General features: G+C 40.7%; 1 protein-coding gene across 3 annotated transcripts; it reads right to left on the reverse strand.

The window, feature by feature from the left end:
• Positions 1-1,736: 1,736 nt before the first annotated feature.
• Positions 1,737-18,887, reverse strand: epb41l4b (erythrocyte membrane protein band 4.1 like 4B). 3 transcript variants are annotated; one of them, XM_032519476.1, is made up of 23 exons: positions 17,991-18,887; positions 15,739-15,843; positions 15,609-15,651; positions 15,064-15,142; positions 14,740-14,784; positions 13,832-13,884; positions 13,120-13,240; positions 12,353-12,440; positions 12,180-12,268; positions 11,629-11,698; positions 11,357-11,526; positions 10,371-10,480; positions 9,794-9,827; positions 9,422-9,455; positions 9,167-9,270; positions 6,924-7,063; positions 6,120-6,241; positions 5,918-6,031; positions 5,769-5,821; positions 5,522-5,674; positions 5,316-5,436; positions 3,703-3,836; positions 1,737-2,875 (listed from the first exon to the last, which is right to left on the reverse strand). In XM_032519476.1, exons 1-23 carry the CDS (start codon positions 18,261-18,263, stop codon positions 2,812-2,814), a joined length of 2,319 nt encoding a protein of 772 aa, XP_032375367.1. In that variant the 5' UTR covers positions 18,264-18,887; the 3' UTR covers positions 1,737-2,811. The 3 variants fall into 3 exon arrangements, with proteins under 3 accessions (XP_032375367.1, XP_032375366.1, XP_032375368.1); XM_032519475.1 differs by having other exon boundaries at positions 5,769-5,824; XM_032519477.1 differs by lacking the exon at positions 3,703-3,836 and having other exon boundaries at positions 5,769-5,824.
• Between the last annotated feature and the right edge of the window lie 644 nt (positions 18,888-19,531).

Below are 19,531 nucleotides of genomic sequence, written 5' to 3' on the forward strand. Positions count from 1 at the left end.
TCAGCTTTCAGGTGTTTAATTTCACGATTTGTCTTTACTCCACTTTGCTCTGTACTTATTGTACATTTTGGCTCTCTGTACTTTGGGAGGGTTTGTGAAATGCGGGAGCAAAAACACACAGGAGGATTGTCTGATGACAGAATGTGGCTGGAGGCATAACTGTGGGAACTCCCTCACTGTCCTTAGTTATACCTCTGTGTTTCCCACATACACAAACACATGCTATGGCAAGGGAACTATTGTCACTCAGACACACCAAACACATTATCCCAGAGGATGGGCCTTTTTTTACAGGGTGGAAAAGTGAAGAATGGAGAGTGCAAGAAGGGGGAATAGAGAAGGAAGGCATACAAAACCATGTCAGACCCCCTCAGGGCGGATTTGTCATTGTGTAATATAATCTTGTGCACCCCACCCAACTTGATCCCTTTTAAACACTCATTCTCAAACTCACAACCACTGCCAAAAACACAGAATAGCAGTACCATTAGTATCTATGCAACAAAGCCCAAAATACTTTTTGTTCTCTGACTTTTATCACCTCATTGGCAGCTTAGTGGGCCAAATGTCTAATTTCTAAGTTATTATTATTTTATAATTTGAAAAGTAAAGGTGCATGTCAGGTGCAAATCCTGACTGAGTTTAAATGTTCTAGTTTAAAAATACATTGAAAGTGAAAGAAAGTAATCATATCTTTCTTTTTTTTTAGTAATCATATCTATGATTAAGTATAATCCAAAGGACAGTAGGGACTGTTTGAAAATTAACATAAAGAGGATTATGTTTTTTTTCTTCTTTTTTTTGCGGATTTATTTTTTTCAGGGGAGCAGTGGAGGGTCTTTAATTCTTCAGTTTCCCCAGATTTTAAAGTAATTTAATAATTTTCTTGCATGATTTACTGTGAAAAAGATACAAGACAGTTGCATCAAAATACAAAAACATCGCTTTTTAGCTTCAGAATATTAGTTCTGAAGTCCCTCAGCAGCCCCAAAGCTGCCACCTGAGTTCCGTTCACTTATTCAGTGTCAATGTTAATAAATGTTAATTTACTGGCTCTTGGTTTAAAAGCCTAGCCTAGAAATATTGATGCACCCTAGTGGCTGCAAATGTAATTTGCAGCCAACATCTTGATGTGGGTCTGGCTTGTCAGGCTATTAAGAGCTCTATAAGCATTATACACCATATGTTATGTTTACCATAATTCTGGCAATTGCTTATTTCACTCCTAATTGGCAATTAGGGCTATGTAAAAATGTTAACATTTTTAAATTAGGGTTGAGGGAAAAAATTAGAGAGGAGGATGTTTCAAGTCCAAAGCAAATACAGAAGTAATATCCCAGAGGAGGGTCAAACATTATATAAAGCAGGATATCATTGGCTATGCTTTGAATGTCTTGTTCATTGGCTGACCCACATAATTGTGTCCAGGTCCACAATATCTCTGGCAGATACATTTGCACCACATTCCTCAATTCATACCAGAGCTTCTGCGCTGCACCTTGCCTTGAAGATTATCTAACTGAGGTTCTCTGAGGGACAGAATAGAGGTAAAATTGCAGGCTGACTCACTGTATTGTACTTGATAGGTGTGTAGAGGCAGATAAATGAGCAATATCCTTTATAACAACATTCCTTCACAGGGAGGGTGAGGCCTGCAAACACACCGCACAGGCACGCAGGGTGAGGCTGATCCACATTCCCATGTCAGTGCAGAAACCAAAGATGCTGCTACAGAGTTGTCAAACTGATGATGTGGCCTTTATTAAGATCCAACCATGGGCAGGAATAACACAATCAACATATATAATACAGCAGCAGATAATCAGTCGCCTCAGATGTAGTTGGGACAAAAACGGGCTGAAATAAAGTTGTTGATCCGCAGGGTTATGCTACAATAGATAATGACTTCTGAGATCTGTTTTGCATTTTGACCTGTGAGAAAAACGGCACTGTAAAAAAATAGCTAACCGATCCACGATTTGTTCCTCAGGACAACCTGTAACAAAGGATCAATTTGTCTCCTTCTAGTGGGTAGACTGCAGTGCCACAGTCAGTACAATCCAGTCTCAACATCATCTACAACAGGATTAAATTCACTTTAAAATCCACTCTGTGCAGAGAGTTTCTTAAAAGTCAAATGCAGCAAATGTTTTACCATTTTTAAATGGATATATATATATATATATATATATATATATATATATATATATATATATATATATATATATACATACATACAATTGCTTGCTCTGTTATCCAGCATATTAATTGTCTATTCACATTTTGAAAAAAATAACTTGAAAATGAATTGACATGTACATATCAAAGCTTCAACAGTCACTGTCTGAAATTCAGTTTAGGCATCAACATGGAGGGACACAGTGTATATGTGTTGGACATGAAAGGTAAACATAACCTCAAAGCAAATCAGATAAATATTTCATTATGTAACATATTTATCATGCAGGCAGCACCAGTCACATCAGTAGCTTGTCTGTAGTGTGTGTGTGTGTGTGTGTGTGTGTGTGTGTGTGTGTGTTGTGTGTGTGTGTGTGTGTGTGTGTGTGTGTGTGTGTGGTGTGTGTGTGGTGTGTGTGTGTGTGTGTGCGTGCGTGCGTGTGTGTTTTGACAGTTTCAGTTTGAATATAATGTCCCCCTAAAATAACAATTAAGCAAATATAACAATTTCCTTTATGCAAATATATATTTATAACTGCTGAATGTATTAATGTAAATATATAAATGTTGATTGCAGCCAAAAACCTTGGGTACTCAGTTCCCACTTTGTCACAGGGGTCAAGGGTCAAGGTCTCAGAGCTCCGTCATCAGGAGGGCTCTTAGTATCTTCTCTCTGTCCAACCTCATTTCCTCTCCACTACAAACACAGAAAGATTTCAAGATATAAAGTTTTTCATTTCGTTTTCCTCTATGTAACCAGATAAAAGTCTCATTGAGATTAAAATCCCCTTTTCACAAAACACATGGCCAAAAGGAAAGCATACAAATATTTTTATGATAATAAAGACAGTACAAACAACATTAACAAGGTAAGACTACTCTGCATTAGAAAGGCTCTGCCTTTAACTACAGACATAGTGATGAAGAAGTTGTTAAACCATACTTGGCTTGCCTATAGGCTGGTTTTTATTCATTGTCACAGACCTTGAATAAAACCTTAAATAAACAGTTATTTAGGAATACTGCACTTTATGTTTGGGCAATTTTAGTATAGGGAATACAATCAAAATATGCTTCTTCTTAGCTTTCTTGTCCATTTGAACTAATGAGCTAGTTAAAAAAATGTTTTTTAAATTAAATACATTATTATATATATTCTGGCATTTTTCCTTTATTGAACAGTGACAGAGTAGATACAAACATAACCAATGGGAGAAAAAATGTAATGGAAATTATTTCGATAATTTAATATTTGGATTTGATTGATTCATTGTTTTAGTCAATTTTTAAAAACAGAATTGTCAAATATTTCCATGTTCTAGCTTCTAAAATGTAAAGATTTAATGATTTGTTAACTGACTATTTTTAGGATTTGGACTCTTGGTCAGACATAACATAAGACCCTAATAGGTATGTCATGTGGGGCTGCGGGGAATCATAACAAGCATGCTTGTAACGTAAAGGAGGAAGGTTTTAGCAAACACAAATGTGTCCCAGAAAACATGGAGACTCGAGGTGTGTTACCTGTTGTTATGGGAAGCAAGGTAAGGGGCCAGGCGAGGAATGGAGCTATGGTAGTAAGAAGGGGAGCGATTGGGAGAAGGCGAAGGAGAGGGAAAGTACGGACTACCCAGCTCCAGTGCTGGCATATTATCCACCTGGAATACACATCAATGTTCACACACTTTGAATGTTTGTCTTGCTATTGTCAGAATGCAGAGCATTGCAAAAGTCAAGTCTGGAGGAGATAAAAGCATAGATGACCTTCTCTAAATTAGCAGTATATATATATTATATATATATATATATATATATATATATATATACACTCACCGGCCACTTTATTAGGTACCCCATGCTAGTAACGGGTTGGACCCCCTTTTGCCTTCAGAACTGCCTCAATTCTTCGTGGCATAGATTCAACAAGGTGCTGGAAGCATTCCTCAGGGAGTTTGGTCCATATTGACATGATGGCATCACACAGTTGCCGCAGATTTGTCGGCTGCACATCCTTGATGCGAATCTCCCGTTCCACCACATCCCAAAGATGCTCTATTGGATTGAGATCTGGTGACTGTGGAGGCCATTTGAGTACAGCCAACTCATTGTCATGTTCAAGAAACCAGTCTGTGATGATTCCAGCTTTATGACATGGCGCATTATCCTGCTGAAAGTAGCCATCAGAAGTTGGGTACATTATGGTCATAAAGGGATGGACATGGTCAGCAACAATACTCAGGTAGGCTGTGGCGTTGCAACGATGCTCAATTGGTACCAAGGGGCCCAAAGAGTGCCAAGAAAATATTCCCCAAACCATGACACCACCACCACCAGCCTGAACCGTTGATACAAGGCAGGATGGATCCATGCTTTCATGTTGTAGACGCCAAATTCTGACCCTACCATCCGACTGTTGCAGCAGAAATCGAGACTCATCAGACCAGGCAACGTTTTTCCAATCTTCTATTGTCCAATTTCGATGAGCTTGTGCAAATTGTAGTCTCAGTTTCCTGTTCTTATCTGAAAGGAGTGGCACCCGATGTGGTCTTCTGCTGCTGTAGCCCATCTGCCTCAAAGTTCGACGTACTGTGCGTTCAGAGATGCTCTTCTGCCCACCTTGGTTGTAACGGGTGGTTATTTGAGTCACTGTTGCCCTTCTATCAGCTCGAACCAGTCTGGCCATTCTCCTCTGACCTCTGGCATCAACAGGCATTTCCGCCCACAGAACTGCCGCTCACTGGATGTTTTTTCTTTTTCGGACCATTCTCTGTAAACCCTAGAGATGGTTGTGCGTGAAATCCCAGTAGATTAGCAGTTTCTGAAATACTCAGACCAGCCCTTCTGGCACCAACAATCATGCCACGTTCAAAGTCACTCAAATCACCTTTCTTCCCCATACTGATGCTCGGTTTGAACTGCAGGAGATTCTCTTGACCATGTCTACATGCCTAAATGCACTGAGTGGCCGCCATGTGATTGGCTGCTTAGAAATTAAGTGTTAACGAGCAGTTGGACAGGTGTACCTAATAAAGTGGCCGGTGAGTGTATATATATATATATATATATATATATATATATATATATATATATATATGTGTGTGTGTGTGTGTGTGTGTGTGTGTGTGTGTGTGTGTTACCTGTGGGTATATGGACGGCTGTATCTGTTTGTCCAATGAGCTGGTAGATCCTGACTTTGCTATACTCTGGGAGGAGATGGCTGCAAGCGCTTCTGGGAGATTATCTTCATCTTCATGGTTACTGTATGAGCGATAAATAAAGGTTGATCTGAATACATATACTTTGTGAAAGCTCAAGTGCTGGCTAGGAAAAGATGTGTACTCACAAGCTGAACTGTCTGACCAGTCGTTTTCTGCGGTTGGTGCTCGTGTCGGCTTTGGGCTGCAGTCTCTCCGGCGTTGGGTTGCGGTCTTGTCGATGGGGTGTCTTGTCTGCAGTTAGACTGGATGCAGCAGAGTCTTGGGACGAGCTCTGATACCTGAGGACCAGATTCATCATCATGTGGAGTTAGTCTTAAATCCATATTTGCAGAAACACATGTGAGCATGTAAAGATAGGATGAGGGCACCGGCCTGTCATTGAGGGTCTCAGTTGAGTTCTTCCCTCTGGGCGTTGTTGGAGCTTCCTTCTTGATTGTGGAAGAGAAGAGGACACTACTGTTAGTTACACTGCACAGTACACAAGGCTTAGATGGTTAGGTGGAATCTGCTTTGATGCTCACCCTGAAGGCCGCTTCCATCTGGGCCTTAAGGATGTTACACTTAAGATGATCCGGGAGCATCGCTGGGGAGGCAGGAGGGTGCAGAGACTTTTCAGTCAGCTGCTTCTCCTCTCCCTGGCAGAGGAACAGGGAAAGATGTGAACAAACGTTAGTTCTAATTGTAAGCAGAATGGGACAACAGTGTGTGGGAAATGTGTCTGACCTTGTTGTCCATGTTGACATGCAGTGATGGCCAGGGGGGGGAATCCCTGTCTGATTCCAGAGCTTTGAGCAGAGACTGAGAGAGGTCCAACTCATCTGCAGGGCTGTGAGGTGCTCGGCGCTCTAATGCAAACAAAGTTTAATCAAAAACACACTATGGGCTACATGTGTTATATATAACACAATAAATTGTAAAGAAAGAAAGAAAGAAAGAAAGAAAGAAAGAAAGAAAGAAAGAAAGAAAGAAAGAAAGTAAAACAAACACAAGAAAATGTTTTTAAAAGGAGCAGTTCACCCAAATCACGAAAACCTATTTTCCAGCTGGTTCAAGTGTGGATTGGTAGCTGAAGAGATACCAATTGCCTCCTGCCAGGGTGCTCTTGAGCAGCCCACTCACTCTGACATCTCTCTCAATTGAGCACGAATGTGTATTTCAGGCCCACTTGTAGTGATTTCTGACAGAGTGTAAATTGTAAATTGTAATTTATTTACTGAGGATAAATAAAAAAAATATTTGAATACCTCTGTGCAAAAATGTATTCCAATGTTTATCTTAAGCTAATTGGAGGCTTTAGCAGTATGATTTATATAAAGTAAGTGGGTATCTTCTAAAGTTACAGCCTTTTGTAGTACAAAATCTATCCTCAAGGGGGAAAAGTATGGTTTGTGTGATTCGGATGAGCGGACTGTAAACAAAAAACACAGGATGCAGCCCAACATACATGAAAAGCATGAAAAGAGCATCAGTGTACAGTCTAGACATATCACAGATTGGACAGCTCTCCCTTAGGCTGAGAGTACTCACTGTTCTTGTTGTGTGTGTGGCAGAGTGTGTCCTGGCTGTGTGTGTGGCGACGGTGATGGTGGTGGATCTTGCCAGAATACGAAGTCTCATTCTCTTCGACGCTGAACTGATGGTCTGAAGCAGGACCACTTAGAGGGAAACTAAAGATGACACATGCAATCAAAACAAATTTTTTTTTTTTTCATATCTTCAAACTGTAATATTTTAAATAAATCACTATTCTCTTATCTAACTTGTAATCATTCCATGACTTAAGATTTTAAATAATATTCATCAACAAATACCACTATAGATATGGACAAATAATGCATGTGACTGGTACAATGGGCTTAAGTTATAAAACAATAAAGGACAGACATTTTGGCATTTTTGTAATTATAAACATTTGTTTATTTGAAAAGCAATATGGGGACATAAAGGCATCACGTGATTTGGGTTAACATTACAGAAAAAAAGTCAACGCACTATAACAGCAAAACATTGGCCATACTTTAAACAGTTGATTCAGCAAATCCATAACCTGCTGCAACAATGTAAAGTTTATTCAAAAACGTCTCTCTTTGAAAGCACCACATGCAGGATCCTAGTCAATGTTTCTGTTTCACACTGACCTATAACTATACATTCAAGCAGCTTAATCCCTAAACCAGCATACAGTATGTGCTTAACTCGACCCTTCCACCTGTTGAAAATGACCTCATTCACTTTATCTCACTCAAATCAAAGTGCGTTGGATAAATTAGCTGTCATACGATTGCTAAGGCGTAAGGATAAATTCAATCTTCAAGGCAGAGTTATGATCTTGCAGTTCACATATTGACGAATTTAAACACCAACCATGACTACATAAAAATGTCCACAAACAAAGCCAGGCACAAAGCTATTGAACCTAGTCCTATCTTTATTTTATTTGTGTTCTCGTGATATATATTAGTCTGTTTATGATTGGGTAGAGGAAAGTGTTGTGCTTGAGGAATATAAGAACAATGTTAATGAGACATTTGGAGACATTCTGTATCAATGGCTTTTGTCACTTTCGTTGTTAGTATTTCTCTGACTTTGGAAGGATAATCATGCTCTCATTTTGGAGTCAGTAAGTTATCTACAATTTGTTAACATTTTGGCAAACTGGCACCATTAAACGTATACTGAATTAACTGTCAGCAGCTCCTGTTTAAAATGTACCCATGGATATACAGACATCACTGTATTACTTTGACACTAAAGAAAACTTAAAAACGTGATGATTCTCGGGCAATTTCTTAAGTTATGAGGTGCATCTTTTTTCTATGAGCTTAAGGTGGATATATGGACGTTTTGCTGAGATACTGATATCATTGAAAAGTGTACGTCATACTGAATCCAAGATATCATATCTCATATATCATATCATTTCTGTTTGTTAAGATTTAACTGAGTTATATTTTTTTACCCATATTGCAGCAATCCTTTACAAAGGGTGATCAGTTTTTAAAGTGTCTTAATTGCCTTCATCAGCCGTGTGTCACAGCCACTGCTGTTGATGCAACTATTAACTGTATGGTAAACTAAAATAACTAACTTTCTGTTGTTTCAGAACACCTGTCCCTTTCACCTTAAGTCTTTCCTTCAGAGCATTTTTGGGATTTTTAATGAAAGTGTACAGTGAAACACATAAGGAGATGTGATTAATGGATGATGACCGAGGTGATGAGGAGAATGGAGACAACTTTTTTTCCATTGAGTCTATTAAAAAAGCTTATTTTTGGGACACCAGTCTGTGTAATTGTCAGTGTTAAGAGTCTGTGTTGGAAACAGATTCTCTGTTCAAACCAAGGTCAAAGTGCGGTCATGACCTTATCCCTGTAAACCACACTGATGGATCCTGGGAAGGTGCCGCTGGTTCGCTCAGGGATGGTAGGATGACTGAACACGGGACTCGGAGATTCGACAGAAGGCCTGAACGTGACAGGGGATGGAGGATCACACACACAACACAACACCACAACACACCCACCCAAAACACACACACACACACAAAACACACACACAAATACACGTGAGGTTTATGAATGACATGAAGTGTGATGATAAACAGATAATGTGGAACGTGAGATGAGTGACTTTGTCTAAAAATAGAAACTTGCCCTCCTTTTTATTTCTGATTAAGGGCCGTTCAGACTGACTTGCATCATCAACAACAACATCCTGAAGTATCTCTAAAGCCAGCTGCTCTCTGTGCCCTCTGCGGTTGGTTGTCTTACCTGTGTGATGGTGTGTGTCCGGAGGGCTGCAGGTAAACTGGAGGCGTGAGAGCCGGGTGGGGCTGGTGCCAGGGCTCGTGGCCAATAGGAATGTTGTGCTGGTACTGGAGAGGAGAAGGATTGAAGATACTCTGAATTAAATGTTGTCACTAGAGCGAAGCCAGATCAGTGGCTGCTGCCTTTGTGTGTGTGTGTGTGTGTGTGTGTGTGTGTGTGTGTATATACTGTAGCAGTAGGTTATCTGAAGTCACTTACTGGATGTAGGCTAGGATCAGGGCTGGTGTGAGAGCTGGAAAATAAAGACAATAATCACTAATAGAACATTAACAGACAAACTGAATACTTTAATTTAATTAATCAATAATTTCTTTGTGTGTTTGTTTTAGTGTTTTGGACAAGCATCTTATCCTCAAAAGGTGTGGAAAAACCTACAAAGTGACCATTTTACCTTTACTTTTTTTTTTTTACAAAAGGGCCATTTATAGTGTTAGTGTTAAAATTATACAGACTGTTGATTAAGGTTAAGATTAGAGAATAAGGATAGAATTTAATAAATGTTTTGCCCTTAAGTACAGTAATATGATTGTGCATGTGTGTATCATGTAGATTTGTGGTTGTTTATTTTACCTGATATGTAATGGCTTGGCTGGAGAAATGGCAGCTGACAGAGAGAGAGACATGATGTAAGTTAGAGAAGTATAGAGCAGCAGGAAATATGACTGCTTGTCACTTTATCTTTATTTATCTGAACTTTCATTCAACGTGTATGTTTTTCAGTCCAGACTCTTTGCATACATGTTGTTACTTTGATGCTCAGCTGTTACCAACACTTGTTTTTGTATTGCAAGGCTGAATGAATATTCCAAATCTAATTCGCACTCTGCAGCAGATCGTGTCTATGATAGATTAGAGGCTTGTAAAGATACTGTCGCTCACAGAGAATGGGAAGTATGGAGGAGTACTGCAGGTGTTTTTGACAAAGAAGAAAGGAGACACTTAATTGTAACAACCTGTCTTAAGAATAAGGAGCATATAGTTGTTTTAAGTTTACTTGTTGAATTAACATTTCATTTTAGACATTTTTAGAGAAAGGCCTTTGGAAGGGCTGACAATGTTACGACCTTTATGATAACACGTGCAGGCACGTACAGGACTAACCAGGTCCTGTTAGTCTTCAACGTTTGCATGTGCTGATAAGACTCACCTTTGCCCAGTGACTGTGTGCGGGAGGGGTATCTCTTGCTCGGCCTTCTCTCAAATGTGCTAGCTCGCCTCAGTCTGCCTCCGTGAGTGGCCTGATACTCTGTCTTACCACTGAGACAAACACATAATAGAAAAGTTGTTCCTATACAGCGACCACACTGCAGCCCGACTTCCGTTTATTTGTTTAGAATTCATTCAATCTTACTTTAAGGATAAAAAAAACAATTGTTATTGTACCACTATCAGGAAAACTGCTCCTACAATTGTTTAAAAGGCATCGTATTTAAGCAATTCCTCTAAGTTTGAAAGGTTTAATAAGAAAGCACAGGTGAAGTAAAAATATATAAAATGTATCAAAATAAAAACTAAAGTAGGATATTAACACAAAACCAGCATTGGAGTAATTCATTTGAAGGAATTCACATGATTTTGCATAATATTTCTGTTATTCTGTGACATTTCTTACTTTGTTGCTCTCAAAATATGTTCCTAATTTCTCAATTGCTCATTCATTTCTATCATGAAATTACCCATAAACTGACTAATAACAAAAAGCTCCAAATAAGTTATTATAAGGATTATATAACACTGTACAGGTATTCCTGTCTTACTTCCACCACCTGTAACTTGAGTTTTTAATTCATTGACTCCAATATAAAACAGACTTTACAATGTTTTGATCAGTTGCTCCAACAAATGACAGGAAGTCTTCAAGTGTAAGATTAGCTTTGACCATCTCTGATAATAGTCAGAAGAAAACAAACAATATGAAGGGAATATCTCAGTTGCCATAGGAACAGGACCATGTAACCATAGATACACTGTAACCATGAATACAAAGGCTCTGTTTTATGTGACACACTATTCCCTTATTTGCTGGCACAAGTGCTAGCCCTAACTACCTGAGTGTACTTGTATTATCCTTCTTCGGTGCATTTTTAGCAGTCAATAATACACTTTATGAAAATGAAGAGCAGGTGAGTCTACCTGAATCTGAAGCGCGACCCGAGTCGTGTGAAGTCGCTGCGGCTGGCCTTGGCCGTGGTCGGTTGGCGTAGCCGGAAGAAGGCGTGGTTCTCCACGGCGCACTTCCACAGGTGTTTACAGGTCTTCGAGCAGGCCAGCTGGAACATAAATGTGTGCTCCTGCTCCCGACCCTGCACGACCAGAAAACAAACAAATACTGTTAGCCGCCGTGTGTGTGTGTGTGGCTATGCTTGTTTGCATGCAGGGTATGTGTTTGTGACCAAGATACAAACCTGCTCGTCGTCCTCCACCACGACCAGCGTGAGTCTACTCTTTTTAAAGTCAAGCCGAGTGATTTTGGGCCTGGATAACGCACAAAGACACACACGTGGACAACAAAACCAAAGACTCTACATTAGTAGCTCAGGTCTGAGTGTTATTTAAGCAGGTTAAGATGATTAAAGCAGTGGTTGCCAAACATTTTGAAAACCCCCACCATGTCCACCTTCAACAGGTCTTCCAATACAACACCAACATTAAGTAAATTTATATACAGTAGGCATTTTTCAATCACACAGAAGAAAATATATGGCTATGTTTATGTGCCGACTTACAGATAAATATTTCACTTATTGATTTAAACAAATACTACTGCATTGTACCTGGAAGTCAGGAGCCAGAAATAATGTTGCATTACTGTGACAGTATTTTCAAATGCTTTAATAAAAGAAATTCTGATATATACTGCTCATCAAACTTATAAGAGATAAACATAAATAAATCTTTTTGAAAGTGGACAAAATATTGTTGTCCATAAGTCCCACCTTTGGAGACGTTTACTTACCAAAAGAAGAGGCCAATTTTGTTGGGGCCTTCAAATACTAAAATGCCAGTCGGAGTGAGACCTAGTGCATATTCTCCCCCATCTCTGCCCTGAAGACACAACACACACACCTTTAGTTGTCAAAAACACCTGTAATGTAGTGACACGTGTAATAGTAAAATACAGTCACATACCTTGACAAAGTGCATATCTACTCCATAAAGTTCCAGCCACTTGCATTTGTTGAGAAAAGAAATTTCTGCTTGAGACGGACTCTTTCCCCTGAGGATTTAAAACAAGACACCATGTTGTGTTTTCACAGTAAAAATATCACTTTGTCCGTCACCTCACACCTGATACTGAAAAAAACATCTATCAATAACACCACTTGCTGCATGATCTCTACTGGTAATTGGTGTTAGGTCTGAGGGAAAGACTCTGTGAGTAACCCTCCGTCTGCCTCCCAGACTCAGTCTTGGTGTTGTGTGGAAGAATGACTGTGAACTCCGTGTGGGTTCACCCTTGTGTGGCTCAGTCGGCTCGGTGAAGCACAGCATATTGTGTATGTAATCTAATCCGAGATGGGAGCAATCAGACCGTGGTCTGGGTTAAATACTGCCCAGAATCAATCAGGACCCTCCAGGGATTAATCCCTTAATCCCTCATACAAACCAGTTAGAACGAGGCTGAGGCGCAGGAGGGGAGGACCGAGGGAGAGTGAAATTCAGAAACGCTGGCGCTGAAAGGCAGCAGCAGAAGGACTTCCTTTCTTGCTCAGTGCTCAGCTTTTTTTGCCCCAGTTGTTTCATCCGATGAGGAGATAAACCTGCTCAGCTCACTGGATGCCCTCCAATAAGTTGCTTTGACACAGCAAACGTTTTGTGGCAACTAGTGCAGATGCATGTGTGGAAATGTTTGCATGTCCTGAATTTTTTCAACAAGTCTGACACTTCAAACTCACCTGAGGTCCAACCACCTGCTGAAGATGTCCGCCTCCATGGCCTCGCTCTGTTTGGGAGTGAAACGAAACTCAGACACCAGCACAGGAGAGTGCTCCAATGGATCACAGTCTCCCATCTCACCTGGATACAGATGTACACAAACACATTCCATGTAAAGACACATAAACCAAAACAATAAGAAATACAGATGTAGCAGAGCAGCGGTACTTGTTACACTATGCAATTGTCACCTGTAACATAGTCTGTCTTTAATCCTGCCAATCCCTGTATGTTCACGTTGCTCCACAGTATATGACAGAAAACTTTGACTGCGTATTTCATTAATTTTACTTAAAAACACTTAAAGCACTTAAGCTTTTTTCCTTGCCTTAAAGGAAGCTTTGACATTTGAGATGTGAGGTCAGGCTGCAAAAGGGAAACCTTTTTAATGCGAGGAACACCCAAATTCATATTGTACTTTTATCAAAGTACAAAGTACTTTTCCATCTTATCTTATTGGTTGTCCTCTGGGTTTGATATTCAGATGACAAGGATCATGAACGCATCACTGAGAAAGAAACCAGTCCCTGCTCACATAACTGCTGTTATATTAGATAAATAACTAATCACATACAGTATGTAAGTGGATTAAATATTGCAAGTGTTTTTTTCATATCACAATGAAATGAATGCTTCCCGATAGGTCAAAACTCAATGTAAAATGCTACTTACTTTGTAAACAATATGCCGCCAGCTCTACTGAGACATCATACGGACATTTCAATCTGACCAGAGAAAAGAGACACTGGTGATGAGCTGTTTTATTGTAGGTGCATTTTATTCTGAGAGTTCAGGTTATTATGTCTTGGAAAGACATAAAAGCCTCTGAATGTCCTACCCTGTGTGTGTGTGTGTGTGTGTGTGTGTGTGTGTGTGTGTGTGTGTGTGTGTGTCTCAAGGAGAAGAAGAGCAACAACCCTTTTCCTAAAATAAGCAGCCCTCTGCTGTTCCTGATCTTGAGCTTTATAATAGAGCTCAGGGACTCTGGGGATCTGTGGCCCAGATAGAGTCAGGAGGAGGGAGAGGGGTAACACGCTGTCTGAGTGTGTGTTTGTGCATGCAGGTTTGTGTTTGTTTGTAAGAAAGCAGGCTCCACTGTACAGAAGTCCCCCAAACTCTAATGTAGGTGACCTCTGTGTACTCTTCCACAGGTGAGTGTGTTTATACACAGGGAGATTGGTTTCTTTTGGACACAAGGCTTTTCAGAAATTGTGTTACACTAATTTGGTTATTTCCTTTCACTCTACTCAGCAGTTCAAGCATATGTACCTTCCAGCAATACTCCAATACACTCCAATTATGAGGTCAACATTTCCTACAGACACAGAGGGCCTTATTTGTGGAATTTAAAGTTGCACATTTTTCATCGTTAACCCCTTAACATTACATTTTTCTTCTTCTGTTTACCCTGACATAATTCCCAAAATGTCAAACTATTCCTATAAATGTAAAAAAAATATTTTATTAAACATATGCTTGGGATAGATAAAATGTCGGTACCTGTATATGTGTATCTGTCTCTATGAGTGTTATACGTCATTTTTAAATTTGTGTGCATTAACAGCAACAAAGAAACTTACTTGCCAGACAGAATATCTTGTCGAAGCTGCAACACGAACAGATACCTGGTTTAAAAAAAAAAAAAAACTAAATTAGTTGATGTATCACAGGTTTTTCCTCATCTCTAACACATACTTTGTTTTAACAAGTCTCTGTCTGTTTGGCCTTGATTTAAAACTGCCCACAGCAGCAAAGTAATTAGCCACAAGTCCCCTTTGGACCTCTGCACTGGGCTCTTGAGAAAACCCTGTGTGTGTGTGTGTGTGTGTGTGAGTGAGTGAGTGAGTGAGTGAGTGAGTGAGTGAGTGAGTGAGTGAGTGAGTGAGAGAGAGAGAACGTTTTACCTTGTAAATTCCTCATGCAGGTTATTTGGCTCTGAAGAGTAAAATTTCACTCTGAAGAACAGTCTGTATGGAGGCCCGTCTAAAAGACGTAAAAAGAGAGCAAAGTGTAAAAAAAAAAAAAAGTGTGCGTGTGTGTGTGTGTGAAGTAGTAATCAATCTAAAAAGTCTGTCAAATCAAATCTTCTTATGATTTATTTTACCCATTTTTTGAAAGCTACTGTATTATGTCTTTCCCGTTTCCCTTCAGCATCAATCATACTCTTTTTCGGCTCTTGGACTACAGAAGGACCGGCGATCAAGTAGGACAACATCTGTCTCTGTATCTGTACCATTCATCCCTCTTATACAAGCTGGAAAGCAAACAAGGGTATGGCTCCTAATGCACATGCTAATAATCACCATGTCAACATTGGATAATGTGCCACCTGCTCCCCATTTACCTGCTTCCACAATGCACATACAGCTCACTGCACATTTTCCTGAAGTAACAGAAGTAGTTCAACAGAAGTAGGCTTAATTAGAAAAACAGTCTGAGTTGAACTTACCTCGAATCTGTTTCTTTATAAGCTTGGTCATATCCAGCCAGTGCTAGAAGATAGAAAATAATAAGAATGTGAAAAAGGGGTTATATCAGCTTGTGGTCTACTGTGAGAGAAGTAAGAGCTTTTTACTCACTGAGACTTGTTCTGTGTCCATGTACTGCAATCCAAAGTAGTCTGTCTCGACCAGGTCTATGTGATACATGATCTGGTCAAAAAGGTCCTGGCCTTTGGACTTACTCTACAAAAAAATAACAAAGAGAAAATATTTTCTGCTGAGCTTCATGTGTATTTATTCTTATCCCTTTTGCTGTAGTAACCTGATTTTCTTGTCTTAAAACTTGAGTTTCACTATTCACGTGGCTGCTGGATTTCCCAGTAATTTAAGCATTAAAGGCCGGGGCTGTCTATATCAGTAGCAAAATGACTTAAAGTGGATGTGAAAGTGGCTGTTTGTGTATATGGGTCAGAGAGGGAAGGACAAGCCCCTGAGGTAAGTCCTTATTCAGGCCTTTGTCAATAGCACACACAACCAAGAACACAAGTCATTGTACTTAAGCATAACTGGCAATGTTTTGTCCCATACTTCATCTGAACAGTTAAAGAACAGATGTGCCTCACCCTAACCATAGTCTGACCCATATAATACACAGTGGGTGTGTAGAAAGATGACAGCTATGTACTTTGGATCCTGATAACCAATCTAAACTTCCTGGTGGGTGTATGAATGTGTGTGGAAATCAGTGGTATTATTAAAGGATTGGGGACAGAAAAAAAGAAATCACACTCTTGCTCATTCTGCAGCATTTAGTTTTAGAGAGGTTGATTGAAATCATAGACCCTATCACATGGGTGCACATGCAGTGAAAACAATGTCAGACACACACACACACACACACACACACACACACACACTGGAGTGAACACTTTACTGTTCCAGTTCTACTCAGTGTTTTGTCTGCATTTAGCCTCAAGTGACAAACTAATAAGCTTCAATGGGCGAGTTTCAGCTCTGTTCAGCTGACATGAATAAACTTGTTCCAACACACCTGTGACTAAGCAGCCAGTTTGACAAGCCCTGTGTCATTTTGTTGATAGAGCTGTAACACCTCGGCAGAAGCTGTGGCTTTGTGTCATTGCTGTAATCTCCCTGTTAGACTGTAAGATAATTACGCGCTACCCTGATAACCCACCGTCCGAGCGTTTCAGAGGTGACGCATGCATGCAGCAGCCTCTGTGACACATGCAACCTTCAAAATGAAAACATCTTATGCGCTACCACTTACGCACGAATGCCCACACACTCATACATCATCCCACCTACCCTCATACACACGCTTGTAACTGTGTGTGTAACAGTGGTAAATCAGATCAGGGAGTTAGGGAATAGAGGGAGATGGATGAAGAACAGACAGAAAAAGAGGATGAGGAAGCAGTGTGAAAGAGTAAGATGATGAGCAAGGGAACAGGCCACAGTGGGAGTGTAAAAGAAAATTAAGGGGGAGGTGGCACAAGGAGGGGAGTCAGGGGGCGAGCGGAGATTGCTTGAGGAAGATCAGATACAGACACAGACTGAGAGAAAGAGAAAAGAAGAAGAAAGTGAGAGGAAGATGCTGTAGAAGAGCAAACAGTAGGGGGCAGCTTGAGTTCTATCTTAGTTTTAGATTTCCCAGCAGTCAGAAATGGGGAAGTAATGTGATGAATTGGCTGATCATAACACCATCTGGTACTGCACCTCTCATTGTACAGGAAGAGACACACACATATAGGCCACTATGATAGAACTATAGTAAAGGCAGTAAAACTTTGGTAACTTATCTGTGCCAAACTTCAAATAGACACATATCGGTGGATGTTAACTTAGGATGCAATTGATTACAACGATTTACATTATTGACTACTCTGTAATTGTTAAGCCCAATACATTTTCAAAACAGGGTAAACAAAATTGTCTCAGATTCAGAGATGGTCTTCCAAACTTTCGCGTTTTTGACATTAGTGTTTAAAAAGCAGTTAGGCTTATTAAATAATCAGAATTGCTGTTGATTAATTGTTCAGTCAATCCACTAATCATCTAATCGACTAGGCTAATTTGTGAGCCTTAATTTGATAGGCCTATAATAAAATTAAGTTGTAATTATTCAGCTCAACCTATACGTTTCCCTTTTCCTTATATTTTGAACACACACACACACACACACACACACACACACACACACACACACACACACACACACACACACACACACACACACAATGACCTAGGCTACACCCATAGGCTACACCTCCTGCGCCATACAGGTTGCTCTGTTTACACACTCTGCCGGCCAGTGTAAACACACGGAGCTGCACAGTGACAGCGCACGGGACAGCCTTGAGCGCACTTACAGGCAAATCCACGTTGACATCCGAGCCGTCCAGCAGCAGGACGCGGCAGGTGATGGCGGTCCTCTCAGTCCCCGCCGCCGGGATGTGAACCGACGCTCCCCCGCTGACGACGGCGGGCACGTGTACGACCTGCTGCTGATGGGCCAGCAGCAGGGGGTTCCCGGTCACCCCTCCTGCTCCTCCTCCCCCTTTACCGTCCCGCTCGTCCCTCTCTCTAGTCTGGAAGCGGCTGCGAGAGCGGCGGCTAAACGTCCGGCGCAGAAAGCCCATCATCTTCTTGATCCACAATGTGAGGAGGTCCGTGTTGTGTCCGTGGAAACTGTTCCACACAACAGTCGATAAAACCGGGATCCTGCTTCTGCCGTCGTTGCCTCCTCCTCGTCCTCCCTGGGGCGAGGAGTCACTTAGCAGGCGTGGAGGAGACTTCAGGGCTGCCGATCAATCCTCAGGCTGGATGTCGGCAGCAGCGGGGGGACTTCAGCCGCATACTAATGAAACTAACACAGATTGACCACCGAGGCGCCAACCAGTTGATTTTCAGTCATTCGGCCCGGTGTAAACGACAGGACACTCTCACGGAAATACAACACGCCCTCCTCCTTCTCCTGTCCTGTCCTCTCCCGTGCACCTGCCTCCTGCTTTTCTCGCTGTTGCGCACCGACTCTAAAATCCCGCAGAAATCCGTCCGACGCTCCGCAGTGGGAGTCACACGGGGCCGGGGAGGGGGGAGGAAAGTCTTCTCACCTCTAAACCGGACCCGTTGATTGTTGTTGCTTATTCCCACCGGCGAACCGAAACTAGTCTACCTCCCAGGTAAAAGTCAACCAACGAAACTGGACAAACAGTGTGATCTGCGCCTGCGTAAAAACACAGCGCAGAACAAACTTCTGTTCCTCCCTAGTGAAGGCTAGGTTGAACCAGCGCCACCTGTCTGTCACGGGTCCGCCTGGCGAGGGAATAGCAGGTCATTTATTGGTCCCCAAGGTGAGGTCCAAGGTGCCTCAAGGGTCGTTAAATGAGTTGCAAGAGGTCCCCAACAAAATGAGCATGATTTACTTCACTCTATTCATTAGGACCATACACAGGACTGTAGAAGTTCTGAGATCATGAGTCCATGTCATAATTTTTTTTTTTTTTTAATTTGTATGGATTTTGTTTTTATAAATATTTTATAAATGTTTTTATATTTTAAATATAAATAGTTATCTATTCACAAACATTTTCTGTAAAATATTTACCATCATGAATTCTCTCTGCACACTGCCATGAATACAAACATGGATACAAGAATACTGAATATTTTTCTTTGGGTTAAAACCAGTCAAATCTAATTTATTGCATCTAGACATATTGGACTCAGCAGCAACACATTTTGTTCATTTTGAAATATAAAGTTAGTACCTGTAAATCAAAAGAAAAAAAGTAATACAGTATTCCCAAACACATAACTTCCCAAAGGTCCCATCCCTATACAAACAGAAACAAATGGGGTCAACCAAATTAAGTGGCATTATAGAAATAAAGAGAAATAATTAACTATA

This window comes from Etheostoma spectabile, chromosome 6 (genome assembly GCF_008692095.1).
Source record: "Etheostoma spectabile isolate EspeVRDwgs_2016 chromosome 6, UIUC_Espe_1.0, whole genome shotgun sequence".
Classification (NCBI taxonomy): Eukaryota; Metazoa; Chordata; class Actinopteri; order Perciformes; family Percidae; genus Etheostoma; species Etheostoma spectabile.

Bases quoted from the DNA above. Each gene is read 5' to 3' on its own strand.
- epb41l4b (XM_032519475.1), bottom strand. From the start codon at position 18,263: ATGATGGGCTTTCTGCGCCGGACGTTTAGCCGCCGCTCTCGCAGCCGC. The intron at 11,527-11,628 runs GTTTGTATCTTG...CTGGTCGTGCAG, and splicing joins TGGTGGAGGACGACGAGCAG to GGTCGGGAGCAGGAGCACAC. The intron at 7,064-9,166 runs GTAAGACAACCA...TGTCATCTTTAG, and splicing joins GGACACACACCATCACACAG to TTTCCCTCTAAGTGGTCCTG.